General features: G+C 38.8%; 1 protein-coding gene across 1 annotated transcript in view; it reads right to left on the reverse strand.

The window, feature by feature from the left end:
* The window catches only part of LOC126106682 (uncharacterized), a 379,708-nt gene that overhangs the window by 311,347 nt on the left and 44,908 nt on the right, over positions 1-23,453 (reverse strand). Inside the window, exon 2 of the mRNA XM_049913049.1 lies at positions 11,696-11,821. Coding sequence (XP_049769006.1) covers positions 11,696-11,821 — 126 coding nt within the window. The remainder of the gene's footprint in view (positions 1-11,695; positions 11,822-23,453) is intronic.

Here is a 23,453-nt window from a genome sequence, read left to right on the forward strand (position 1 = left end):
TATACGGCAGAAAATGATAACGTGCACTTGAAATTCAGCGAACAGTTGGAACTAGCCAATACTGTAGAATGAAACACTTCGTTTCAAATAAAATGATTGCCTCGGCGGAAAGATTAATAAAGCCAAATTTCTTTAGCAAACTTGCAAAAATAACTTCACTGTTCTGCTAATGCTTGACTGCTACTAACTTGGAAATAAAATCAGAAAACTGAAATTAATAATATATTTTTGCCCTCCGTAATTATGTGAATGTATTTTAATTCGCTTGATAGCTCCTGGCCACAGAAATCCGTTTTGTTTTCATTTGACATGGGAGCTGTACACGAAGAGAAGCAACGAAATCACTTAACGTTAACACGGCTAACGTGGAGGTTAACCCCCTCCCCACTACAACTCAGACAACTCTGTGCAAGCGTGAATCTGGCAGCTAGGGCGCACGGAAAAATTTTTCTCGTTTGCATCTGGCTGCTTGCTGCTACTACCGATTCAGCTAACAGCCAAACTACAAGTAGTGGGAGAAGGTACTGCTTAATAGCGAGTCAAATGCGCATACGCAACAGACTGCTGGCAATTGGTCAAACGAACCTAATGTGAACAGTTGTGACGTCATGCTCATAGCAAGCAGTTTATTGTTACGAAGAATTACAGTCTGCGCCCTACGGCATTTGACATATTTTTGCTATTTGCAGATGCTTGTGCGTGCACGATTTTTTGTTGTTGTAAATTGCACATTTCCTTTGCCACTAAAGTTTTATTTTTTTCCCTCTCGTTTATATTTTATTGTTGCAGTATCATTCTCCAGTAGCAGGATATAATAACATTCTTTGCTAGAGAATCTATTCTGCAGTCAAAATTACAAAAATTTAACTGAAAGCTAAAACAATGAGAAATTCCCGGAATTCCGAAAAATTCCCGGGTTTTTCCCGGTTTTCTCCCAGATGAAAAAATTCCCGGGGTTTTCCCGGATTTCCCGGTTGTCCCGGGTCATATACACCCTGTATAATGTCAATCTGTATATAATGTTGTGTGTGTGTAGCACTACTTCTTAACAGATAATAATTAAAACGATCAAAATACAGTATATTGCTTAGCCTTTATGATGAGAAAATCAAATCAACAACGGGCATCAAGATATAAATTACAAACATGACACAGATTAATTGTAATATTAATATCCTTCCTTGGAGATATCTTTCTTTTAAATTCTTGTCCATGTTTAACATACTGCGAGCCTAACAGTTTCTTCATTCCCTAACACATGTCAAATGGTTTTTCCACAAAAATTTATCAGTTATGTACTTCATTTATACATAAAATGTCTAGATTTTGCTAATCAGAATTATATATTAAAGTAAATAAAAATGGTCCTTAATAATGTGTTAACAATTATGTGCAATTATGCCTATACATATTTATGCTGTATACAAGATTATAATCCAGTCAACCACCACAGTGTCAGCTGGTGGGTGTTAAGTAGCTGTTGTTATGTTTGTACCACTTCTGTGAAGTCCAGCTGGTGGTAAACATGGACTCTAGAAATCGGCATCATACAGTCGTATTTTTTTCTGTATATAGTATTTTATATTTATCATGACAATTTGTGGTGATCTTAATGAAAGTGGAAAGTATATATGCAAAGTGAAATGACTTCCAGATCTTGCGGACATTATGTTGTAATATTTTAAAGCATTAGGTATGTTATAATTCGCTAGGTTGTGTTATATGACAATTTATTAAGTTATGATTGTAAATCATGTTCCCTATCAACTTCTCTTCATCTTTTAGTAGATTCAATGATAACAGCAGAGTTCTGTCAAAAACACTTTTTTAGCAATCTCAGCTTCCGAAGTTTGCTTCAGTTCCCATACACTGCAGATCAAGCCATACTGCCACTGTCAAGAATATATAGTGTGGTCTGATATACTTCTCTATCACAATACTCTGAGTACACATCACCCTGAATCTTTAGCAGGCGGTAGCCAGTTGTGGGTTCAAGTTGTATTGTAATCTCAGTCATATTACTGTGTGTTATTGTACAGTAAATTACCCACAACTCTGGATATGTACTGTGCTCTCCTCCCACTTATACAGCTGACTTACTTTTTATGTTTATTGTTAAAGAGTGGAGATGTTTGTAATGGGCACACGACAGCAAGGTCTTCAGCACCCACACAAATACACAATGAGATGAGTGCTGGTAAAATACACAAAACAAGAAGATAAAATAGCACATAAAACAAAGATAACAAAAATTGGCAAACTATGTGTGTAACCACACAAAAGCATGAAAAGAAGTATTGTGTCAATATTAAAAGATTAACTAAACTGCATGAAAGTAGCATAAGGAGTTAAAACAATAGAGCAGATGGATGCGCTTGGCTCACCGCACAAAGAAAAAAAGAGGAGCCAGCTACTATGCAACACACTAAAACCTCCACACTACAATTTTAGGCCACAGTCCACACAAGCCACAAAACTTTAAAACCTTAGTCACACTTGTCTCATCATCAGCTAAAATAGAGCACAGATCATCACAAATATTTCCTTCTGCTCTTGCATCATGATATAAAAAGTTCTCTGTTAAAATATGGTGAATAGAGGTGTGCATGCCACAAGCATCACAAAATGGGGGATCCTCTTGTTGGAGTAAAAAGTAATGTGTGAGAGGACAGTGACCGATTCTAAGATGTCTGAGGGTCACTTCATTCTGCCAGAGTAACTGCCAGGAGGAACACCATGGCCAGGTTGTTGACTTCCCACACCACAGCTTACTGGCTGTCACCACCATCCATTCCTCATCCCACAACTTCCTGTGTAGTGCAGAAAAGACAGCCTGCAAGGGAATAGGACACTGTGGCACATCCTGATTTCGGCAGGCCTCCTCGGCAGCTCGATCAGCCTGCTCATCTCCTCATACCCCTATGTCACCTGGCACCCAGCAGAATGATATCTGCTTACCCTGCTGTTGGAGCAAGTACAGGTGGTTATTATCAGACATATGAACTTCTCAGCTGGGTAGAGGTTCTGTAACGATTGTGAGACACTAAGGGAATCGGAGCAGTTGAGAAACCATTTGCCCCGGATACAACGCATCTGCTCCAGTGCCTTCAGGATCAAATGGAGCTCTGCTGAGAAAATGGTATAGTTTCCAGGAAGGCGACAGAGCAACCAAGGGAATTCCCTTGTTTGGAGCCATCAGTGTACACTACGGTGAAACTACGATGCGTATCTAAAACATTAAAAAACAGAGATTGAAGTGTAAAATCTGACATACAATCTTTTAATTAAAATTGGTCAAGTCTAAAATAAATCTGGGCCTCCGGAGAAGCCAAAGTGGAAATCTGCTCCAACTGCAATGTAGAACATGAAGACCAGCCACACCCATCTCTAGAAGGCAATCTTATGCACGAATCCCATAGAGGCTCGTTGCCTGTTGCCGGTTACGAAAAAGCTTTACCGGTGGAGGCTGAGCAACGGTATGGTAGATGGGTGTGTATAATGTGGATGGTGTTTTATACACTTGGTGCACCCCTAAGTAGCCATAGCCTGATGCTAAGCAGCAGTTCACCAACCTCAGCACAGAGGCATGATACGGGGGCTTGTTCTATTCAGAACAGTGACCAACCGAATCCCTTCATGGTGCACCACGTCCAGCATCTTTAAATATGAGGGTCTTGCTGACCCATACAGCATGCACCCATCATCGAGCTGAGATCATATAAATGCCCTGTGAAACTGGAGCAGACAAGTCCTGTTTCTTCCCCATGTACTGTGGCTAAGACATTTTAAAATACTTAAGTGACCGTTTTTTCAGGTCCGAAAGATGTGGTAATGACATTAGCTTACAGTTAAGTATGAGGCCCAGAAACCTCCTCACTATGTCTTTGAAAGTAAGGAAAGTGTCCCTCAACCTCAACTCAGGAAAGTTTAAAATGAAATGAGAACAGTTAAAAAGAACACATACAGACTTCTCAATGAAAAACTTAAAACCACTCTTCTGCACCCATTCATCCAAACATCGAAGAGTTAGTAGCAACTGACATGTTGTCGTTGCGAGGCTGGAAGAAAAGGAAAACACAGAGAAGTCATCCACAAAAAAGACACTCACACTTTAAACTCTATCTTGAGGGACACCGTTCTTCTGCTCAAATCAATCAGACAGGACATCACCAACTCAGTATCTAAAATATCGCGGTGAGAGGAAGGACTGAATAAAAACGGGAAGGCAACAACTAAAACTCCATTTGTGAAGCTGCTCGAGGATAGGATGCCTCCAAGTAGTATCGTAGACCTTAACGTGAAAAAATATACCTAGAAGGTGATGTCGGCATAGGAAAACCTGTTGTATAGTCACCTCCAGTAGGACCAGGACATCAAAGGTGGAGTGGTTCTTCCTGACCCCACATTGAGAGCGACTAAGGGGGTGCCTGGATTCTAAGATAGAGAAAAGGTGGCGGTTGACCATCCACTCCAAGATCTTCCCCACACAGCTAGTGAGGACAACACTACAGTAACTACTCGGGGATGTGCGGTTTTTCACAGGTTTTAAGAAAGGAATTAAAATTGCCTCATGCCATGAGTCAGGAAACTGACCCAGTGCCCAAACATTATTAAAAAGTGTACCTTCTGAGGTGCCGCAGTGTACTATAATGGATTCTGTTATGGCCAGGGGACGTGTCACAAGCTGCAGACAATGCAGAATCCAGCTCCCACATCGAAAATGGGCAGTTGTAATCTTCATCAGTGGTGGACCAGAAGTCCATACTATGCCTCTCAGCAACCACTCTATGGCACTGGAAACCTGAATCCTGACTGGCAGTTGCAGTAACTGTGGCAAAACAGGTTGCCACGGTTTCGGCAATGTCCTGTGGAATGGTTTGGAGAGTGTCGTTCCCCATTACAGCAGTCATGGGACACCTCCCTCCACCCCCACAAATTCTACTGATTGTCACCCACACAACACAACTCTTTGAGGAATGATTAATGGTGTTCAGGTACTGTTGGCACAACCTCTTCTTGCTCTCTCTTCAGCGACACTTTGCACTAGCCACACAAAAGGCTACCAAACCTTGAACCTACGTGGAGCTGCACACCTAAACCTGCTTGTAGAGCAGCATTTTGTCACTCCACAAAGGGACAGGTTGCCTCTTCTTTTGTCCCATGGCCTGTGGAATGGATGCTGCTGTGGCGTGGTGGATAACTTTGGTATTATGATCCACCCATGCCTCGACACTGCCACAATGTTCAAACTGGGCCAACTAGCCATAAAGTCTCCAGTCTGCTCTACCAAGTATGCATCATGGCAGTTTCCTTTTCGGTTGCACTCCATCTGGCAGATGAACCCAGATCAGAAAGTGATCACTTCCATGCAAGTTGTCCACCACTTCCCATTGAGCAGTGTGAGCAAGAACTGGAGTACTAAGTGAGAGATCAATGTCAATGAATGACTCAGTTGCTATGCAGAAATGTGTGCTCTATCCTGTATTTAGCAAGTACTTGCACGAAACATGAGAAGCCTATGAATTGCTCTACCCCTGGGACAGGTAGTTGCAGAGCCCTAAAGCACATTGTGTGCATTAAGATCACCGGTGTCTTGAGAGGAGGATATAAGATGAACATCAACAAAATCAAAACGAGGATAATGGAATGTAGTCGAATTAAGTCGGGTGATGCTGAGGGAATTAGATTAGGAAATGAGACACTTAAAGTAGTAAAGGAGTTTTCCTACTCGGGGAGCAAAATAACTGATGATGGTCGAAGTAGAGAGGTTATAAAATGTAGACTGGCAATGGCAAGGAAAGCATTTCTGAACAAGAGAAATTTGTTAACATCCAGTACAGATTGAAGTGTCAGGAAGTCGTTTCTGAAAGTATTTGTATGGAGTGTAGCCATGTATGGAAATGAAACATGGACGATAAATAGTTTGGACAAGAAGAGAATAGAAGCTTTCAAAATGCAGTGTTACAGAAGAATGCTGAAGATTAGATGGGTAGATCACATAACTAATGAGGAGGTACTGAATAGAATTGGGGACAAGAGAAGTTTGTGGCACAACTTGACAAGAAGAAGGGACCGGTTGGTAGGACATGTTCTGAGGCATCAAGGGATCACAAATTTAGCATTGGAGGGCAGCGTGGAGGGTAAAAATCGTAGAGGGAGACCAAGAGATGAATACACTAAGCAGATCCTGAAGGATGTAGGTTGCAGTAAGTACTGGGAGATGAAGAAGCTTGCACAGGATAGAGTAGCACGGAGAGCTGCATCAAACTAGTCTCAGGACTGAAGACAACAACAACAACAACAACAACAACAACAAGATCACCACAGACGATGAAGTGGTGGGGGAGCTGTATGATAAGGTTGGTTGGGGTCTCTTCATTGAGCACATCATGTGGGGGTAAGTAAAGGGAACAAATCATCAATGGATGACACACATGCACTGATATGGCAACGGCTTGCAAAGTCGCTGTAAGAGAGAGTGGTGAGGAGTGGTAGTCAGTACTGATGAAAATACCTATGCCTTCTCTAGCTCTCTCTCCACTCAGGTTGTCCTTTTTGGGTAGGATATAGCCTCGTAGCTCACGGGCATACGATTGATGGAAATTAGTCTCCTGGAGAGACAGACAGAGTGGTCTACCCTGAGATAAGAGACAGAGTTCCTCCACATGCGTCCTGAATTGTTAATTGTTACTGCAGTGTTCCTACATACAAATGCAGAGTAAGAACACTATGACTGTTAAAATATTAACACTAAATTGTCAAAGTATTTGTAACTAAGTTATCGAATTTACTGCCCTCCAGGAAATTTGTCACACTCAATTTTTTCTCAGGATCAAGACCTGGCTGAAACTGAAGTAGAAAGTTTGGGAATATTTAAGAAATCATCGAATGTATGCCTGAAAGACAGATTAGATGACAAAGGAGGAACAGGATGAATGTTTATTAACAGTTGACAAAATGTTGTCTCTACTGAGGTCATATTTGCATGAGACAGTGAAGTTATATATATATATATATTTAAAAAGAAAGATGATGAGACTTACCAAACAAAAGCGCTGGCAGGTCGATAGACACACAAACAAACACAAACATACACACAAAATTCTAGCTTTCGCAACCAACGGTTGCCTCGTCAGGAAAGAGGGAAGGAGAAGGAAAGACAAAAGGATATGGGTTTTAAGGGAGAGGGTAAGGAGTCATTCCAATCCCGGGAGCGGAAAGACTTACCTTAGGGGGAAAAAGGACAGGTATACACTTGCACCCACACACATATCCATCCACACATACACAGACACAAGCAGACATTTGTAAAGGCAAATATTGTTTCAATGGTCTACTAAAGGTGTGCAGCGTTTCAAGGAAATCTGTGATCCTAAAATCGTGGCATCACCTTGTCAGTAGCAAGTAAATACCCATATCATGCAACAATAGTTGGAGGGGACTAGACTTCTGAGTAGAGACTGGGACATCCATGGATTTGCTGCAGAGGATATAGACAGGCAGTCCTGTAAAGTACTTATGAACACATTTTCAAAAAATTATCTTCAGCAACTAGTTTGACAGCTCACAAGCATTGGAAATATTTTAGACATTGTAGGTACAAACAGGCCTAACCATATCAACAGTGTCAGTATAGAGGCAGGGATAGTGACCATATTATCACAGCAATAATGATTACCACAATTAATAAATCCAACAAACAACACTTGGTGAGTAGTTTTGCAAGAAAGAGCATAAAAGCAGTTGTTAGTATCCCACTTACACAATGAATGGACATCATTTAGTTCCAGTGTGATTAGCGTAGAGCACTCATGGGCAGAGGTAAAATGGATTGTTAATCACACTCTTGAGAAATATGTGCTGGATAAGTTGATTACGGATAGAAAACATCCACAGTAGCTTAACAATAATATTCAGGATATGCTGAGAAAGGGAAGACTGTTGCATTCTTGGGTCAAAAGAGAATGTGCAAATGACGACAGAGATGAGTCAATAGAGATTTGTGCCTCTAAGAAACGATCAATGCATGAAGGATATAACAGCTACCACTGATAAAAGATTTTGCCAAGAACCCGAGACAATTCTGGTCCTACATAAAATTGTCAATTGGCTGACAGGTTCTATCTCGTAATTATGTGACCTGTTTGGTGTGACCATAGAAGATAGTAAATGGAAAGCTGAAATTTTAAATTTTGTGTGAGAAATTTTTCATACAGAATCATACAAACATACCATTGTTTGACCATCTTACAGACCCCCATATGGAGGACAAAGTAATATGCATCGAGAAACCAGTGCCAGAATTGACAAGCAAGAATTGATAACCAATATGCTGCCAGGTCTGGGTGGAATCCCAAAGAGTACTCTAGGGCACTGGTATCTTGCCTAGCTTGCACTTATCGCAAATCTCTTTTCCATGGCAATATCACTAGTGACTGGGAAACCGTGTGGGTGACTCTAATATATAAGTAGGATACAAGAAAGGACCCACAAAATTACAGACCAATATTCTTAACATTGGTTTGCTGTTGAATTCTTTAGTATATTATACGCTGGAATAGACTCAATTTCTTTGAGACAGATTATTTTATGTCCACAAATCAGCATGGATTTAGAAAGTATTGCATCTGATTAGCTGAGCTTGTCTTTTTCTCACATATCACCCTGCGAACCACAAATGAAGGGCAACAGGCAGAGTTCATATTACTCGATTTCCAAAAAGCATTTCACACGGTACCCCACTGCAGACTGGTAACAAAGGTACATGAACGAGTAGCTTGAAGATTTCTTAAATAATAAAACCCAGTGTGTTGTCCTCAACTGCAAGTGTTCATCAGTATGAAGAGTATCATCACTGATGGACAGGATGAGAAGCAATCTGCGACTTTTAGCTGATGATGCTGTGGTGTATGGAATGGTGTTTTTGTTGAGTGACTGTTAGGTGATACAAGATAACTAAGACAAAATGTCTAGTTGATTTGATGAATGGCAGCTAGCTCTAAATGTAAAAAAAAAAAGTGATAATAAATGGAAAGAGCGTGTAATGAGTGTAGTAGTGAAGGGGAACTGTCGACTTCAATTTATTGGGAGAATTTTTGGGAAGTGTGTTTCGTCTGTAAAGGAAACAACATATACAACACTAATGTGACCGATTCTTGAGTAGTGATCAATAGTTTGGAATCTCCACTGGGTCAAGTTAAACAAAGGCATCAGAGCATTTCACAGGCAGGCTGTTAGATTTGTTACTAGTAAGTTCGATCCATGCACAAGTAAGATGTTACGAAGAGGTTATCAAATTAAAGCTGTGTGAATAATTTTGAATTCTAATAGGAAGGTACTTTGGGAACTAAATGGAAAATCTCAAGCGGGAAGGCAAAATTTTTTTTCATGGAACACTAATGAGAAAATATAGAGGATCAGTATTTGAAGATGATTGGGGAGAATAATTATACTGCCACCAGTTTACATTTCACAGAAGGAACATGAAGATAAGAGAAATTAGGGCTCACATGGAGGCATACAGTCAATCATATCTTCCTCGGTCTATTTGCAAGTGGCCCAGGAAGGAAAATGACTAGAAGTGGTGCAAGGTATCTTCAGCCAACATACGATGGCTTTCAGACTATGTACATAGATAAAGATGATATTTTTCTATGGCTCAGCAAAAGAAAGCACTCTGCAGGCCCACACCCTTTACACTGAAAAATATCAATGTGTTGGAAAACAAACCAACATGCTATTACAGCAAATGTTCAATTTCCTTATGGTCACAAGCTCACTGGCACCCCAAGTAGTAAATAGTGGGCAGCCTCACTCAGTTTGCACACCTGAGATGGAGGAATGGGCGTCACATTTAGTGGACAAAAATCTTGGATCACTATGTGATGATTAGCAGCAACAGAACCTTCAATCATTCACATCTCTGAGTGGTTCATACTAAACAACTGCTGTGTCTATATCATCTTCAGTACTTCTAGGTTGTACGGCCATAAGATTACCAGGCCAGATTACAGTCCCATAAATGACTTACAAATGTGTAGTGCAGATCCATTTCTTCTATTCAGGATTTTATTAACTGACAATGTGGAGTTCACAAGAAAAGGTGCGTAACACAGAACTTGCCCTCACTATTGTGCTTTCAGATGGCTACAGTGTGTGCGGACACCAGAGCCACTATCCGGGTGAAGGTTTCCTCCAGCCTGCAGATGGCACACTGATCAATCCCTAATTCTCATAAATGGTTTGTGCTGGGGCCTGCACGGCTAGTTTGTGATTTCCCATAATGGCTGGCAGTTACCAACCCCCATTCGATAGGAACATCTGAAGACACTGTCAGAAAGTTCTTTTAGTGCTCGCAAAAAAAAAAAAAAAAAAAAAAAACCAATTGAAATGTCTATAATACAGCTCCTGATTCTGATTAGCTGAAAGACCTCAATGTTGCAATAGTTTTTTTTTTTTTTTGAGTGTTTGAGAGCTCACTAAATTGAAGAAGTCCACTGGCAGCTCTCACACAGCTGAGTTGGCAAGTTGTGGACTCTGTACAGTGGAGTTGGTAATTTTAAAAAATCCAGAGTTGCTAACTCTTTGTGCTCAACACAGTTATTTTGCATATATGGGAAGACTACAAGAATCTGGAGTGCTTGAACATGTGCACGAGTGCAATTTTGTGTACCTTTTTCCAGTTATTCTAGGTATGTTAGCCCTTGTGGCGAGTATGCAGGTCCTCAAGAGAAGAGGCACCTTAGAGTGTGGAGCCATTAGCTGGCTAGAGGCAGAATCCACTGAGCAAAGCAGACTCGGCAAGACTTAACTCAAGAAAATAAATTTCATTTGTTTACATGGATATCTTGGAGTGTGTGTTTTGAGCCAGTGTTTTGAACAATGTTCCTATTTTGTTGTTGAGGAGATTTTTTCATATTTTTTGAGAAGCCAGCTGGAGCTAGTATATTGAACTGTTAACAGTATGCATATTCCAGTCCAGCGGTCAGATCTCGGAATCTTACGAGTGTTTACATAGCTAACGGGATTTTAATTATTGCTTTGTAGCAACAACAAGTTAAATCATGCCTTGCAAGAAATACAGGCCAGTGATCATTATTTAGACAAATTTCAGTGCAAAGATTTAATCTGGATCTAACACCAAATGTTTCCAATTCCATCTACAGAGCAGTAAGTCATATGATTTGTCTCACGTGCCACACATATTTACAAGTGCAAGGATTCTGGCAGAAGTAGCTAATGTGACTTCACTCTATGCCATGAAAGCTCCAAGACTGGGCTAAAGTAAAAGACTGGAAGGATGCACTGTCACTGCAGACTGATGAAATCAAATAGTGGTCACATCACAAAAAAAGGTTAAACCACTGCCTAAACACAAAAAAGGAACCACAAATGTACAAAATGGAACCCTGTTGACTTCAAGACTTAAGTAAGGTACTTAAAAGTGACAACCACTTAAAAGGTATTATAGCTTTTAGTCTTAAAATAGAACTAGAGAAAATTGTGCCACATTTAAAGACAATAAAGCTTTACACACAATGATATTGGATGAAGTTGCTGAAAAATGTTTGGGTAACTAAAGAGCTGAAGATATCAGGTAATTTATTCTTTCTCCTTTCTTGATAAAATTACTTATTGTTGCTTATATATTCTCCAGGAGTTAACAAACATAATTTCTCATATTAGTGTTACTTACTGGCTCTTCACTGATTTCAGTTTCATCATGACTGATTTCAGTTTCTTCATTACTGTAGTCAGTTTCATAATGATGGATTTCAGTTTCATTATATGCAGGACTTTCATGTTTTTCTTGAACATTCTCCTGTAAGAAAAATATAACTGAAGACAAATTACAAAGAACAAACTGCAAACAAAGCATACACTACAAGAAAGTAGGCAAAAAGTTTTAGATCGGTGGATGGGGAATTCTAGCCTGCATTCGAAGGAGAAATTTGTTTTTTGTTTTATTTGACAGAAGCAAAAAAGTCGGAAAAATCATTCAAGAAATGTTGGCTGAAGAACCCAAGGCATAATCCAACATGCCATTTGTTAACAGATCTCCCTTTCTCTAACACTTCGTAACTGATTATACTGAGAAACAGTGGGTTCAGTGTTATTGTACAGCATATACAATTTTTAAAGTGTAGAACTTGACAGAACAGCTTAGTATTAAGAAAGGGATATATTTAAGAGCAAATTCAGCAAACAGCTGCTCTTCTGACTGGGACAAGTTTCAGTTGTTAATAGTAACTGCCTTTACTTCTTAAAAACAAACCTGGGTGGAGCAATAGGGTACACACATTATGTGCTTCTGTTTGTATTTTGTATGGAGGTGAGAAGAGGAGAATGAGAAGGGAACAAGAACCCTAGAAAATGATCCATATTGAGACACAATTAAAAAAAAAAAGGCTGGTGTGAGAAGGACTCTCACACTCACAAACTTATGTACAGAGACAGTTCATCCATTCCAGGAATTGAGAATCTTGATGATTTTTGCCTGTTATCAACATTCATAATGGCAAGACATCGGTCCCTAGACCCCAAGACTTTTCAAAATGTTTTAATTTCAAGTTTAAAGTCAGGTAAGAAATGATAAAAGAAATATTTTAATCATATAATATAATTATAAAATAACAGATATCAGATTTTTTCCCTTTAGTTGCACTTTGAAACCTTTCTTCTTGCCGAATTACATGATTCTATATCAAGGGGGAGACCCCTACAGGGTTCTGATGTGTGAGTTTGGAAGTATCAAAATACTTCACAAATGACGGCATCCTTTTGTTTCATTGATTTAGCAGCGTAAGACTACCCAACTGCCAAAGGACAACAGACCTTAGTATGTGATGTAAATTTCAACTTGATACATCTATTTATTCCTGGAAAAAACCGTTCTGAACAGTCAGACAGACAGACACATACAACAAAGTGATCCTATAAGGGTTCTGTATGTATCAACTGAGGTATGGAATCTTAAAAATGAAAGCCCTTTTACACAAAACTTGAGAGTCTGCTCTAGAAGAAATGGGAAATATGGATGCAGGTTTCTGAAGAAGCATAAACAGAGATATCACTGCTGCATAATGCCAATAAACAGAACTGAAAATTTTAAACATAATTCCAGTTTACCTGATATAGGTGTCTAGCTAAACATATTAACAATTTATATTGTCAACCTAACAAAAAATTGGCAAAGTGAGTGTAAAGAGAAAAATTATTTGGGGTTCAGCAGGAGTAGGTTTAATAATGAATAAGAAAACATAAATTTGAACTACCATGAGCAGCATATTGTACCAATATCAGAGGCAATATATACACAAAGCCACAATCCACCACAGTATACATGACTTCTACATGTGCTGATTATGAAGAGATTGAATAGAAAAGGAAAGATGAAATGAAACAAAGTATTCAGTACATTAAAGGAGTTGAAAATTTAACTGTGATTATGGAAATGGAAAAGGATGTAGATGAAGATGAAATGGGAGATATGATACTGTGTGAAAAGTTTGACAGAGCACTGAAAGACCGAAGACGAAACAAGGCCCCGGGAGTAGACAGCGTTCCATTAGAACTACTGATAGCCTTGGGAGAGCCAGCATGGACAAAACTCTACCATCTGGTGAGCAAGATGTATGAGACAGGCGAAATGCCCTCAGACTTCAAGAAGAATATAATAATTCCAATCCCAAAGAAAGCAGGGGTTGACAGATGTGAAAATTACTGAACTATCAGTTTAATAAGTCACGGTTGCAAAATATTAACGCGAATTCTTTACAGATGAATGGAAAAACTGGTAGAAGTCGACCTCGGGGAAGATCAGTTTGGATTCCGTAGAAATGTTGGAACAAGTGAGGCAATACTGACCCTACGACTTATCTTAGAAAATAGATTAAGGAAAGGCAACCCTACGTTTCTAGCATTTGTAGACTTAGAGAAAGCTTTTGGACAATGTTGACTGGAATACTTTGTTTCAAATTTTGAAGGTGGCAGGTGTAAAATACAGGGGGCAAAAGGCTATTTACAATTTGTACAGAAACCAGACGGCAGTTATAAGAGTCGAGGGGCATGAAAGGGAAGCAGTGGTTGGGAAGGGAGTGAGACAGGGTTGTAGCCTCTCCCCGATGTTATTCAATCTGTATATTGAGCAAGCAGTAAAGTAAACAAAAGAAAAATTCGTAGGAATTAAAATCAATGGAGAAGAAATTAAAACTTTGAGGTTCACCGAAGACATTGTAATTCTGTCAGAGACAGCAAAGGATCTGGAAGAGCAGCTGAACGGAATGGACAGTGTCTTGAAAGGAGGATATAAGATGAACATCAACAATAGCAAAACGAGGATAATGGAATGTAGTCGAATTAAATCAGGTGATACTGAGAGGGAATTAGATTAGGAAATGAGACACTTAAAGTAGTAAAGGAGTTTTGCTATTTGGGGAGCAAAATAATTGATGATGGTCGAAGTAGAGAGGATATAAAATGTAGACTGGCAATGGCAAGGAAAGTGTTTCTGAAGAAGAGAAATTTGTTAACATCGAGTATAGATTTAAGTGTCTGGAAGTCATTTCTGAAAGTATTTGTATGGAGTGTAGCTATGTATGGAAGTGAAACATGGACAGTAAATAGTTTGGACAAGAAGAGAATAGAAGCTTTCGAAATGTCGAGCTACAGAAGAATGCTGAAGGTTAGATGAGTAGATCACATAACTAATGAGGAGGTATTGAATAGAATTGGGGAGAAGAGAAATTTGTGGCACAACTTGACTAGAAGAAGGGACCAGTTGGTAGGACATATTCTGAGGCATCAAGGGATCCCCAATTTAGTATTGGAGGGCAGCGCGGAGGGTAAAAATTGTAGAGGGAGACCAAGAGATGAATACACTGAACAGATTCAGAAGGATATAGGTTGCAGTAGGTACTGGGAGATGAAGAAGCTTGCACAGGATAGAGTAGCATGGAGAGCAGCATCAAACCAGTCTCAGGACTGAAGACCACATCAACAACAATGGCCTGTAACATAATGACGGAATTTTAGGACATGAATCAGGAGTAAGAAACAAACAAGGAAAGTAACTGCTAGAATTTTGTACAGAGCTTAATTTAACCACTGTAAACAATGCATTTAAAAATAATGGAAGAAAGTAGTATACATGGAAAAGGCCTAAAGACATTTGTAGGTTTCAGACTATCAAGCCATCATGTAATGTGAGACTTAAAACTCCAGTTTCAAACTGCAAAACATCTGCAGGAGCAGATGTGGACTGTAACTACAGTATTTTGATTGCAAAACATAGACTAAATCTTAACACATTGAAGAAAGGTAGGAAATTAAGATGATATGACATGGATAAGTTGAAACAATCTGAGCTTGACTGACTGTAAAAAGAGAGAATTAGATTACGTCTATTTGAAATGGGAGGAAGGAATACAACACAAAAGCTATGAGTAGCCTTGCTAGATGAAATAGTGACAGTAGGAGAGGATCAAACAGTTACAAAGAAAGGGCCAGCACAAATTCTACGGACACACAGGATACATTATATTTGACTGGTCAAAGGAGAAAATTTAAAGATGCAACAAATGAAATAGGCAAAATGAAATACACACTCCTAAAAAAGAATTTGACAGGAATTTCAAAACAAAAAACTACAAAGTGCTAACACAGAAATACATAGCTGAAAAAGCTTAAGAAAGATGGATACCATGTACAGGAACATTAAATAAACCTTCGAAATAGGAGAAGTACCCACATGAACATCAAGATAGCTAATGAGAAGCCAGTACAAACAAAGGAAGGGAAAGCTGAAACAGGAAGGAATACATCCAAAAGTGACGATACTGTGAGAATTATTTGGCAGGTGAATGAAAGACCTAAGTTGAAACAAGGCACCTGGAGTAGACAACACTCTGTCAGAATTTAAGAGCCTATGGAGAACCAATCATGACAACGCTATTCCAGCCAGTATAAAGGATGTATGAGACAAGTGAAATATCCCCAGACTGTAAGAAGAATGTAACAGTCCCAGTTACGAAGAAGGCAGGTACCAATAGGTGTATTACTGGACCATCAGTTTAGTAAGCTGTAGTTACAAATTACTGACACAAAATACATACAGAAAATAGCTAGTCTGGAAGAAATAAGGAAATCACAGAAGCAAAACTGATCCAAAGCATTACTGCTGAAGACAGGTTGAAGAAAAACAAATGAATACTTATAGAATTTGAAGATTTAAAAGAGTTTGACAATGAAGTCATGCTACATATAAAATTCTGAAGTTTCAGAGATAAATAGAGAGAGATAAAAGATTAACTACAATTTCTACACAAAGCAGTCCTGAGCGTTGAAAAATTGTAACAGGAGGCAGTAAATGAGCAGGGAGTGACACAGGGTAGAAGCATATAACCCTTATTATTCAATCCGTACATTGAGCAAGCAGTATTGGTAACCATGGATGAAATTTGGAAATGAATGTAAATGAATCAGTGTTCAGGGAAGAAAAATGAAAAGCTTTAATGATTACTGCTGAAGCTGTAATTCTGACAAAAACAGCAAAGAACTAGAAGTATCAGTTGAATTGAATGAGTGGTGCCTTGAAAATATGTTATAAGATGAACATCAATAGTAGTAAAACTTGGATGAAGGAACGTAGTCAAATAAAACCATGAAACCTCATGGCAGATTAAAAATGTATGCTGGACTGAAACTTGAACTCGAGACCTGTGTCTTTTGTGGGCAAGTGCTCTACTGACAGCTACCCAAGCACGACTCGGGCCATGTCCTCACAGCTTCAGTTCTCCAGTATCTTGTTGCCTACCTTCCAAACTTCATTCCGGAAATTAGAACATGTTGTACTGAGGGAATCAGATTAGAAAATATGACACTAAGAGTAGAAGATAAGATGTGCTATTTGGACAGCAAATGGGAAGAAAGCAACTTGTGGTGTAACCCAGCTCAAAAAGGCTTCAGTAGATACAACACAGTCTAAGGCATCAAGCAATGGTTGTGTAACAGAAGTGAATGTGTCCCACAGACTAGAATAATATTTTATGATGCAGGGCACATTTGTTTTGTAAGCTATCATCTAATAATATTTTATGATACAGGGCACAATTGTTTTGTAAGCTATCATCTTTGTAGACTGACAGTGTTTTCCATGCATCCCACACTTGAACCAAAATCTGCCACTCGCTTGACCTCTGACTGAACCTGACTGAACCTGTACAATCATTCCTTTTCATATCCTCACAAATTTTTACACCCAGATAGGCCTGTAAGTACTAGTAGGCTAATTCCTATTGTAGCCCACTGATAATGCACACACTGGACACTACATTTCTCTGCTTTGTGAAATGCACAATTCCACTTTTCTGAACATTTAGAGCAGGTTGCCACTCTTCATAACACTTTGAAAACATTACCAAGGTCTGACTGGGTATTCTGTAGTCTCTTCTGATAGTATTCCTGACAGATAACTACACTTTCTGCAAAACATTAACATCATCTATCAGGTCATTAATATGTGACATGAGCTGGAAGGATTCCAACACACTTCACTAGGACATGCCTGACATTACTTCTACTTCTGTCAGTGATAACATTATCCAACTTAATATGATGCATTCTTCCTATCAACAAATCCAGTCACAAATTTTGTTTGATATCTCAAATTAATGTATTTCCTTAATTAATGCTGGCGTGGTAGTGAGTCAAATGCTGTCTGGAAATCAAGAAATACTGTAACCACATGACTGCGAATTAGAACCCATGATGATTAGTATGAAGGTGATCATTCAGAGTGAAATTTTTCATTTTGTTTGCATTCAGAATGTTGATGTTATGGTCTTCTGTCCACACTCTGTTTTTTTATACAGCTCCTCATGTGTTCTGTACAAGCCTCTTCATCTGTGCAGAACTGGTGCACCCCATATCTACTTGAACGTGTTTACTGGCTCAAACTTTCTTCTCTTGTTTCAGTTTTATTTTTCACACTCCAGTCCACTAGTAAATTGGTTAGTACATGGTGCCACAAAATGAGTTATAGTAAACAATCCCTGGTACTTGTTAAGTACTGCCATAATGCTCTTTTCTCCTCAATTCTCTGTAGCTCATCAATAGTTATTGGCTCTACCCACCAAATTATCAACATTTTTCTAAAACATCACTTTTCAAAAGCTTCTGCTTATTGTGCACATTTCCCTTCCATACAGAGCTACCCTTCAAACAAAAGCTTTCAGAAAAGACTTCTTAACACTTGAAATTTATATTAGCTATTAAAATATTTCTTTTTTTCAGAAATGTCTTTCTTGCTGCTGCAAGTCTGTGTTTTACATTCTCTACTTTATCCCTCACCAGTTAAGTAGTAAAACTGATTTACAAAATTGAGTGTATTATTCCTAATCTAATCTCCTCAGATCACATGATTCAGTTTGCCCACATTCCACTGTCCTTGTCTTGAATGTGTTCAAGAGTATGTTGTAAGATTTTGCAACAGATGGATGTGATAGTGAACAGTTGTTTTGTGGCTCATTTCTGCTATCCTTCTAACAGATGGGTGTTACTTGAACTTTCTTCCAACCACTGAGGGCACTTTGTTGTTTGAGGGATCTACAATATATCAAAGTTAAGAGGGGATGGGAGGGGGAGGGCATTCACTCAGCTACAAATTCTGTATAGAATCTGAAAGGAATTCATTTGGGCCTTGAGACTTTGCTCAATTTCAGCTGTTTCTAAATGTGCTACCAATACTATTATAAAGCTTTGCACTGTCATCATGAGAAGTACCAACAGCTTTACTCCTGAGTTTTCATTTCTAAAAGAACATTGAAAACTGAATTTGGCACTTGTTTTTTGCTTTGTTACCCTCAGTTCCTGTGTCATCCACTACTGTTTGTATACTAACTTAGGTGCCAGTGACAGTATGCACACATGTCTGAGATTTCTTTTGGTACTAAGAGAGATAATTTGTTAAATCTCGACCACGGCAGTCATTAAATGCTTCATGTATCGCTCTTTCAAGGGCCAAACATGTTTCATTGAGACTGCCTATTTATAGCCCTATGCCTTATTTTACACCTGTTGCGAAGTAGTAGTGGTTTCTTTACAATGAATGTCTACCATGTAGGGCCCTTCCTATCAGGAATAGTTCTATCACGTACGTATGTATCCAGTGTTTGGTCAACTATTCTTTCAAACCAGTCACAGTTCTCTAAAAATTCCTGTCCAAAGTTAAATGTTTCAAGTTCCTCTTTGAGATAAGATACTCTTGATACCTACAGTTGGCAATACTATATTCAGTGTGGACATCCTCAAAGCAGTCGGGTCTATTTATTACCATCTGTTCTGTCTAACACATTGTTTCATTAATGTGTTTCTGAACAATACTTTTCAGAGAGAGCATATGGTATTATTAAGTAGTTGTCTCCTCAACCCACCATATGCGTAACTGTAATTATCCCAATCCACTGTTGGGCGATTAATGTATCTTCCAATGATAACAGACTGATTTGGGAATATTACGCACTGGCTAGTAGAAGTTCCCCAAAAATCTTCATTTACATCTAGCATAGAGTCTAGCAGTCAATAGAAACCCCAATTTTATGTCTATGCCCACCACTAATACTGAATCTTCTTGCCTAAATGATCTCAATCGCATCTTCAACTGTTTCGGTGGACTTCAGTTTCTTGTCTACTGTCACAGATACAATATCGTCGATTCTCAATAGCCTATCATTTCGATATACACATTGATTGGCCCAAAAACTTCACTACTTCAATTTTGGGTTTTGGTCAGATTTCTGTTCTCAGTGTTACGAAAGTTTCACTCCTTTTTATGGCTGCTTCAAACTCTGGGACTTGGTTGCAATGCTTGAGCAGATGATCATTATGATTTGAATTCTTTCATCTGTGAGGCCATATCTTTAAATCTTACACTTAACACTTAGGGGTCTCCTAAAGCTATTGTTAATTGGACTGGATCAAGACTCGGCTAACCAGAAAAACCAGTTGCTGGGATGACCCAACCTTGACCTTGGAACTCATATAACAAGCATAATTTATTCCAACATATGCCACAATCTGCAGTTGGTCACACCCTGTTCCCTCAAAGGAGTACTTCTCTCAGCCATTAAATTTGTTGAATGGGGCTCCAAAGGCATACACAATGACCACACATGATGATCCTTCACATCCCATAATGCATGAGGAGTAGCATCATTCACAGTACATTCAAACTGCCAACAATCAACAGATTTTTGCCCTTTCGCATACGCATATCCATGACTCAGCAACCTCCTCAACAGTGAAGTTTCACACACTGCTTTAAGTTTCAGTGGGAAATAACCTCTCAAACTCTCTGGTACGGGATATGGGTGTAGTACCTTGAATTCTGCCAGTCCCTCTTTCACGTACTGGTCGCCAATTCTATCATTGGCTCTGAGCACTATGCGACTTAACTTCTGAGGTCATCAGTTGCCTAGAACTTAGAACTAATTAAATCTAACTAACCTAAGGACATCACACACACCCATGCCCGAGGCAGGATTCGAACCTGCGACCGGAGCAGTCACTCGGCTCCAGATTGTAGCGCCTAGAACCGCCGTCCACTCCGGCCGGTAATTCTATCTTTGACTCGTCACTTGGTCATGTTGACAAGTACCAAAATGCATTGTATTTTCTGGATAAGAGAGGGTACCTATCTCGTTTTTCTCTTCTATCACATCAGTGAAAATGTGTGTGTTGCGGATATGGTTCAAAGTTTCGATAATATGGAAAACCCAACCAACAAGCAAATAAAAAAATTCGGATAACAAGCTGTCTTGAAACATCAGCTGCAGCATAAGACAGTATAACATTAATACCAGAATGTGCAGTTAAGTAAAATAAATGGAAACCCGTTCATGATGGTGTAACGTCACTCATCTACAATGATGAGAAAATAAACAATGAACTGAGTTTTAGTCACGGCAAAGTTTTCCTAAGATGCAAAATTTGTACTCCTTGCAGACGATATTAGGGTTAAAATAAATCCAGTTGGGGAGAAAGCAACAGTAGAGCTGACAAATGATTTTTCATGGAATTCTTAAGTGTTTTACTGAAAATGGACTCGCTCTGAATTTCGCCCAGTCATACCAACAATTGTTGTAGCACATGAGCAGGGGTCAGTAAATGCGTTAGAAATCTCCAAATTCTTGGGTGTACATATTGATGGAAATTTGAACTGGATGAAGCATATTAATGAGTTTCTCAAACAACTGAATTCGACTGCTTTTGATGTTCGTGTAACTGGTAATCTTTGAAACAAACTTATCAATCTCCTGACATATTTTCCGAATTCCCACTCAATAATGCCATAAGGAATAATCTGGGGTACCTCGTCACTTAGAAACAAAGAATTGATTGCACAGCAGCGAGCTTTAAGAATAATGTATGGTGTTCACCCATTGACATAATGCAGGCACCTCTTCAGGGAACTAGACATTTTAACTGCCCAGTCATAGTACATATATTCGCTACTTAAACTCGTCATAAATAATCTGTCACAATTTGAGAATATTGATGGGAATATCTACAACACTATCGGAAAAAATGCCCCTCATTACTCATTGTTAAAGCTGTCAATGATTCAGAAAGGAGTTCAATATGCAGAAACATTTTTTTTTAATCATTTGCTCAATAATGGAAAAGTCGGACAGGTAGTGAAGCAAGTTTTAAATCTGATGAAGTTCTACTTTAAATTGGTAGTCAGTACAAACAAAAATAAAAAATTAAAAAAAATTAGTGTAGTCGCATGAGTGGGACTAAAAATAATGTGTTCACTAACGTTAGCATTAATGAAGTATACATATCCTGCAAACTGATTTCGATAAAAGAATCGTTCAAATGATCTATGGAACTTGAAACTAACAGAACATGGCTTACGCAAGAGCCCTTATTGTCGTTAACTCTTAAAGTTCCACTTTTGCGAGACACTTAGACAAACTTCCAAAACTACGCTACAGATTACTGCAGTATTCATGCATTGTTCAATTAAGTTTTGCGCATACCAAATTTTACATGCAACAGATTTTGCATGCACAATAAGCTTGCATATACAGTACATTCTATGCAAAATGGAAGTTAGAGAAGTTACTGCCTTGTTAGCGAAAAATATGCAACATTTGTCTTTACTGTAAAAACTAACCATTTCCAAAGTGGATGTATCCGTTCAAGCGTCACCTCAGAGAAGAGAGACAAACGACTCCGTATCGAGCGGTTTTTGGAGCTGTAATCGGCACTGCGTCCGTAATTCAGACACGGCCGCTAGATGTCAGCTTATCTCCCCGTACTTTATTGAGCGGTTACATGGCAAAATATTGGAAATATCCATATTATTTCCATAAAAGGCATAAAAGTTAAAGTGTGCCGAGAGCACGTCGAAACTATCTCACTCGATTAGTTTAATGTGAAATATAAAAATAATAATTAAGCTGCAGGATAATATTGCACTAATATGGGCCACTATGTTTATTGCTTCATATGAGTGCACCATTTTTTTTTTAAATTACAGAACTAATAAATCAGATTAATATAGTGTACATAATAAGAAACATAGTGAATCAAACAAAAACTTAGGCGTTTAGATCTTCAATAACTTGCTAGTCATCGGCTTGTAATTAAGCCATTTCGCACGAAAATTCTTCTATGTTACTTTTCCTCTCACATTATCCAGCAGTTTAGTTAACAAAAGAAGACAGTTTCTCAGTGTCACATGTAGAACACTTAAGGTCATTCGCCAACCTTGTCGTATGCCTTGTTCACACTAGTGTACAAAGCCGAGCGATTATTGTTTCTAGACAGTCTATCGTCAACTGGAGACATTTCTCGTCCGAAAACACGTTTCTGCAACAAAATCGCAGGACTTTTGACTTACGTTTGAAATGGAAGACATGAGACAATTCTTGTACAATGTTGCGCAACATTTCGTAACATGGACCTGGCAAACGTGGTCCACAGTTGATTCTTTGTGCATCGTGCAAAACGCTTCATCTTTTTTATTATTTTTTAGTATTCTTAAACAATGCTTATAAAAATGTGGTCGACGAAGAAAATGGTGAAGATCTTCAGGCAGCATCATGTTTGTAGGATGTTAATGACTGCCAATTACAAAAATAGCAGCTACACTCTGTTAATCGTAAGAACAAACCTGATGTAAGCAAACACAAACGCAATGATTGCTCAGAAGCTGTAGCAGAGATATGCTGGTGTTGTTCTGCTCTTGGAGGTAGGTCCTACTCATGTATTAGTCATCTTATTATTAAGTTATGTTAATTAATGCTTTAAGATATTTTAATGTATTAACAGTCATCAACAGTTTTCTTAATCAGGCTTTAGCTACGTAGTTTTACAGTCATAGTTTGTATACTGTTGTCCTCCGATTGTCGCTCTCTTAATATGCAGTATGAAAATGGCAAGGGCTG

This window comes from Schistocerca cancellata, chromosome 10 (assembly GCF_023864275.1).
Source record: "Schistocerca cancellata isolate TAMUIC-IGC-003103 chromosome 10, iqSchCanc2.1, whole genome shotgun sequence".
NCBI lineage: Eukaryota > Metazoa > Arthropoda > Insecta > Orthoptera > Acrididae > Schistocerca > Schistocerca cancellata.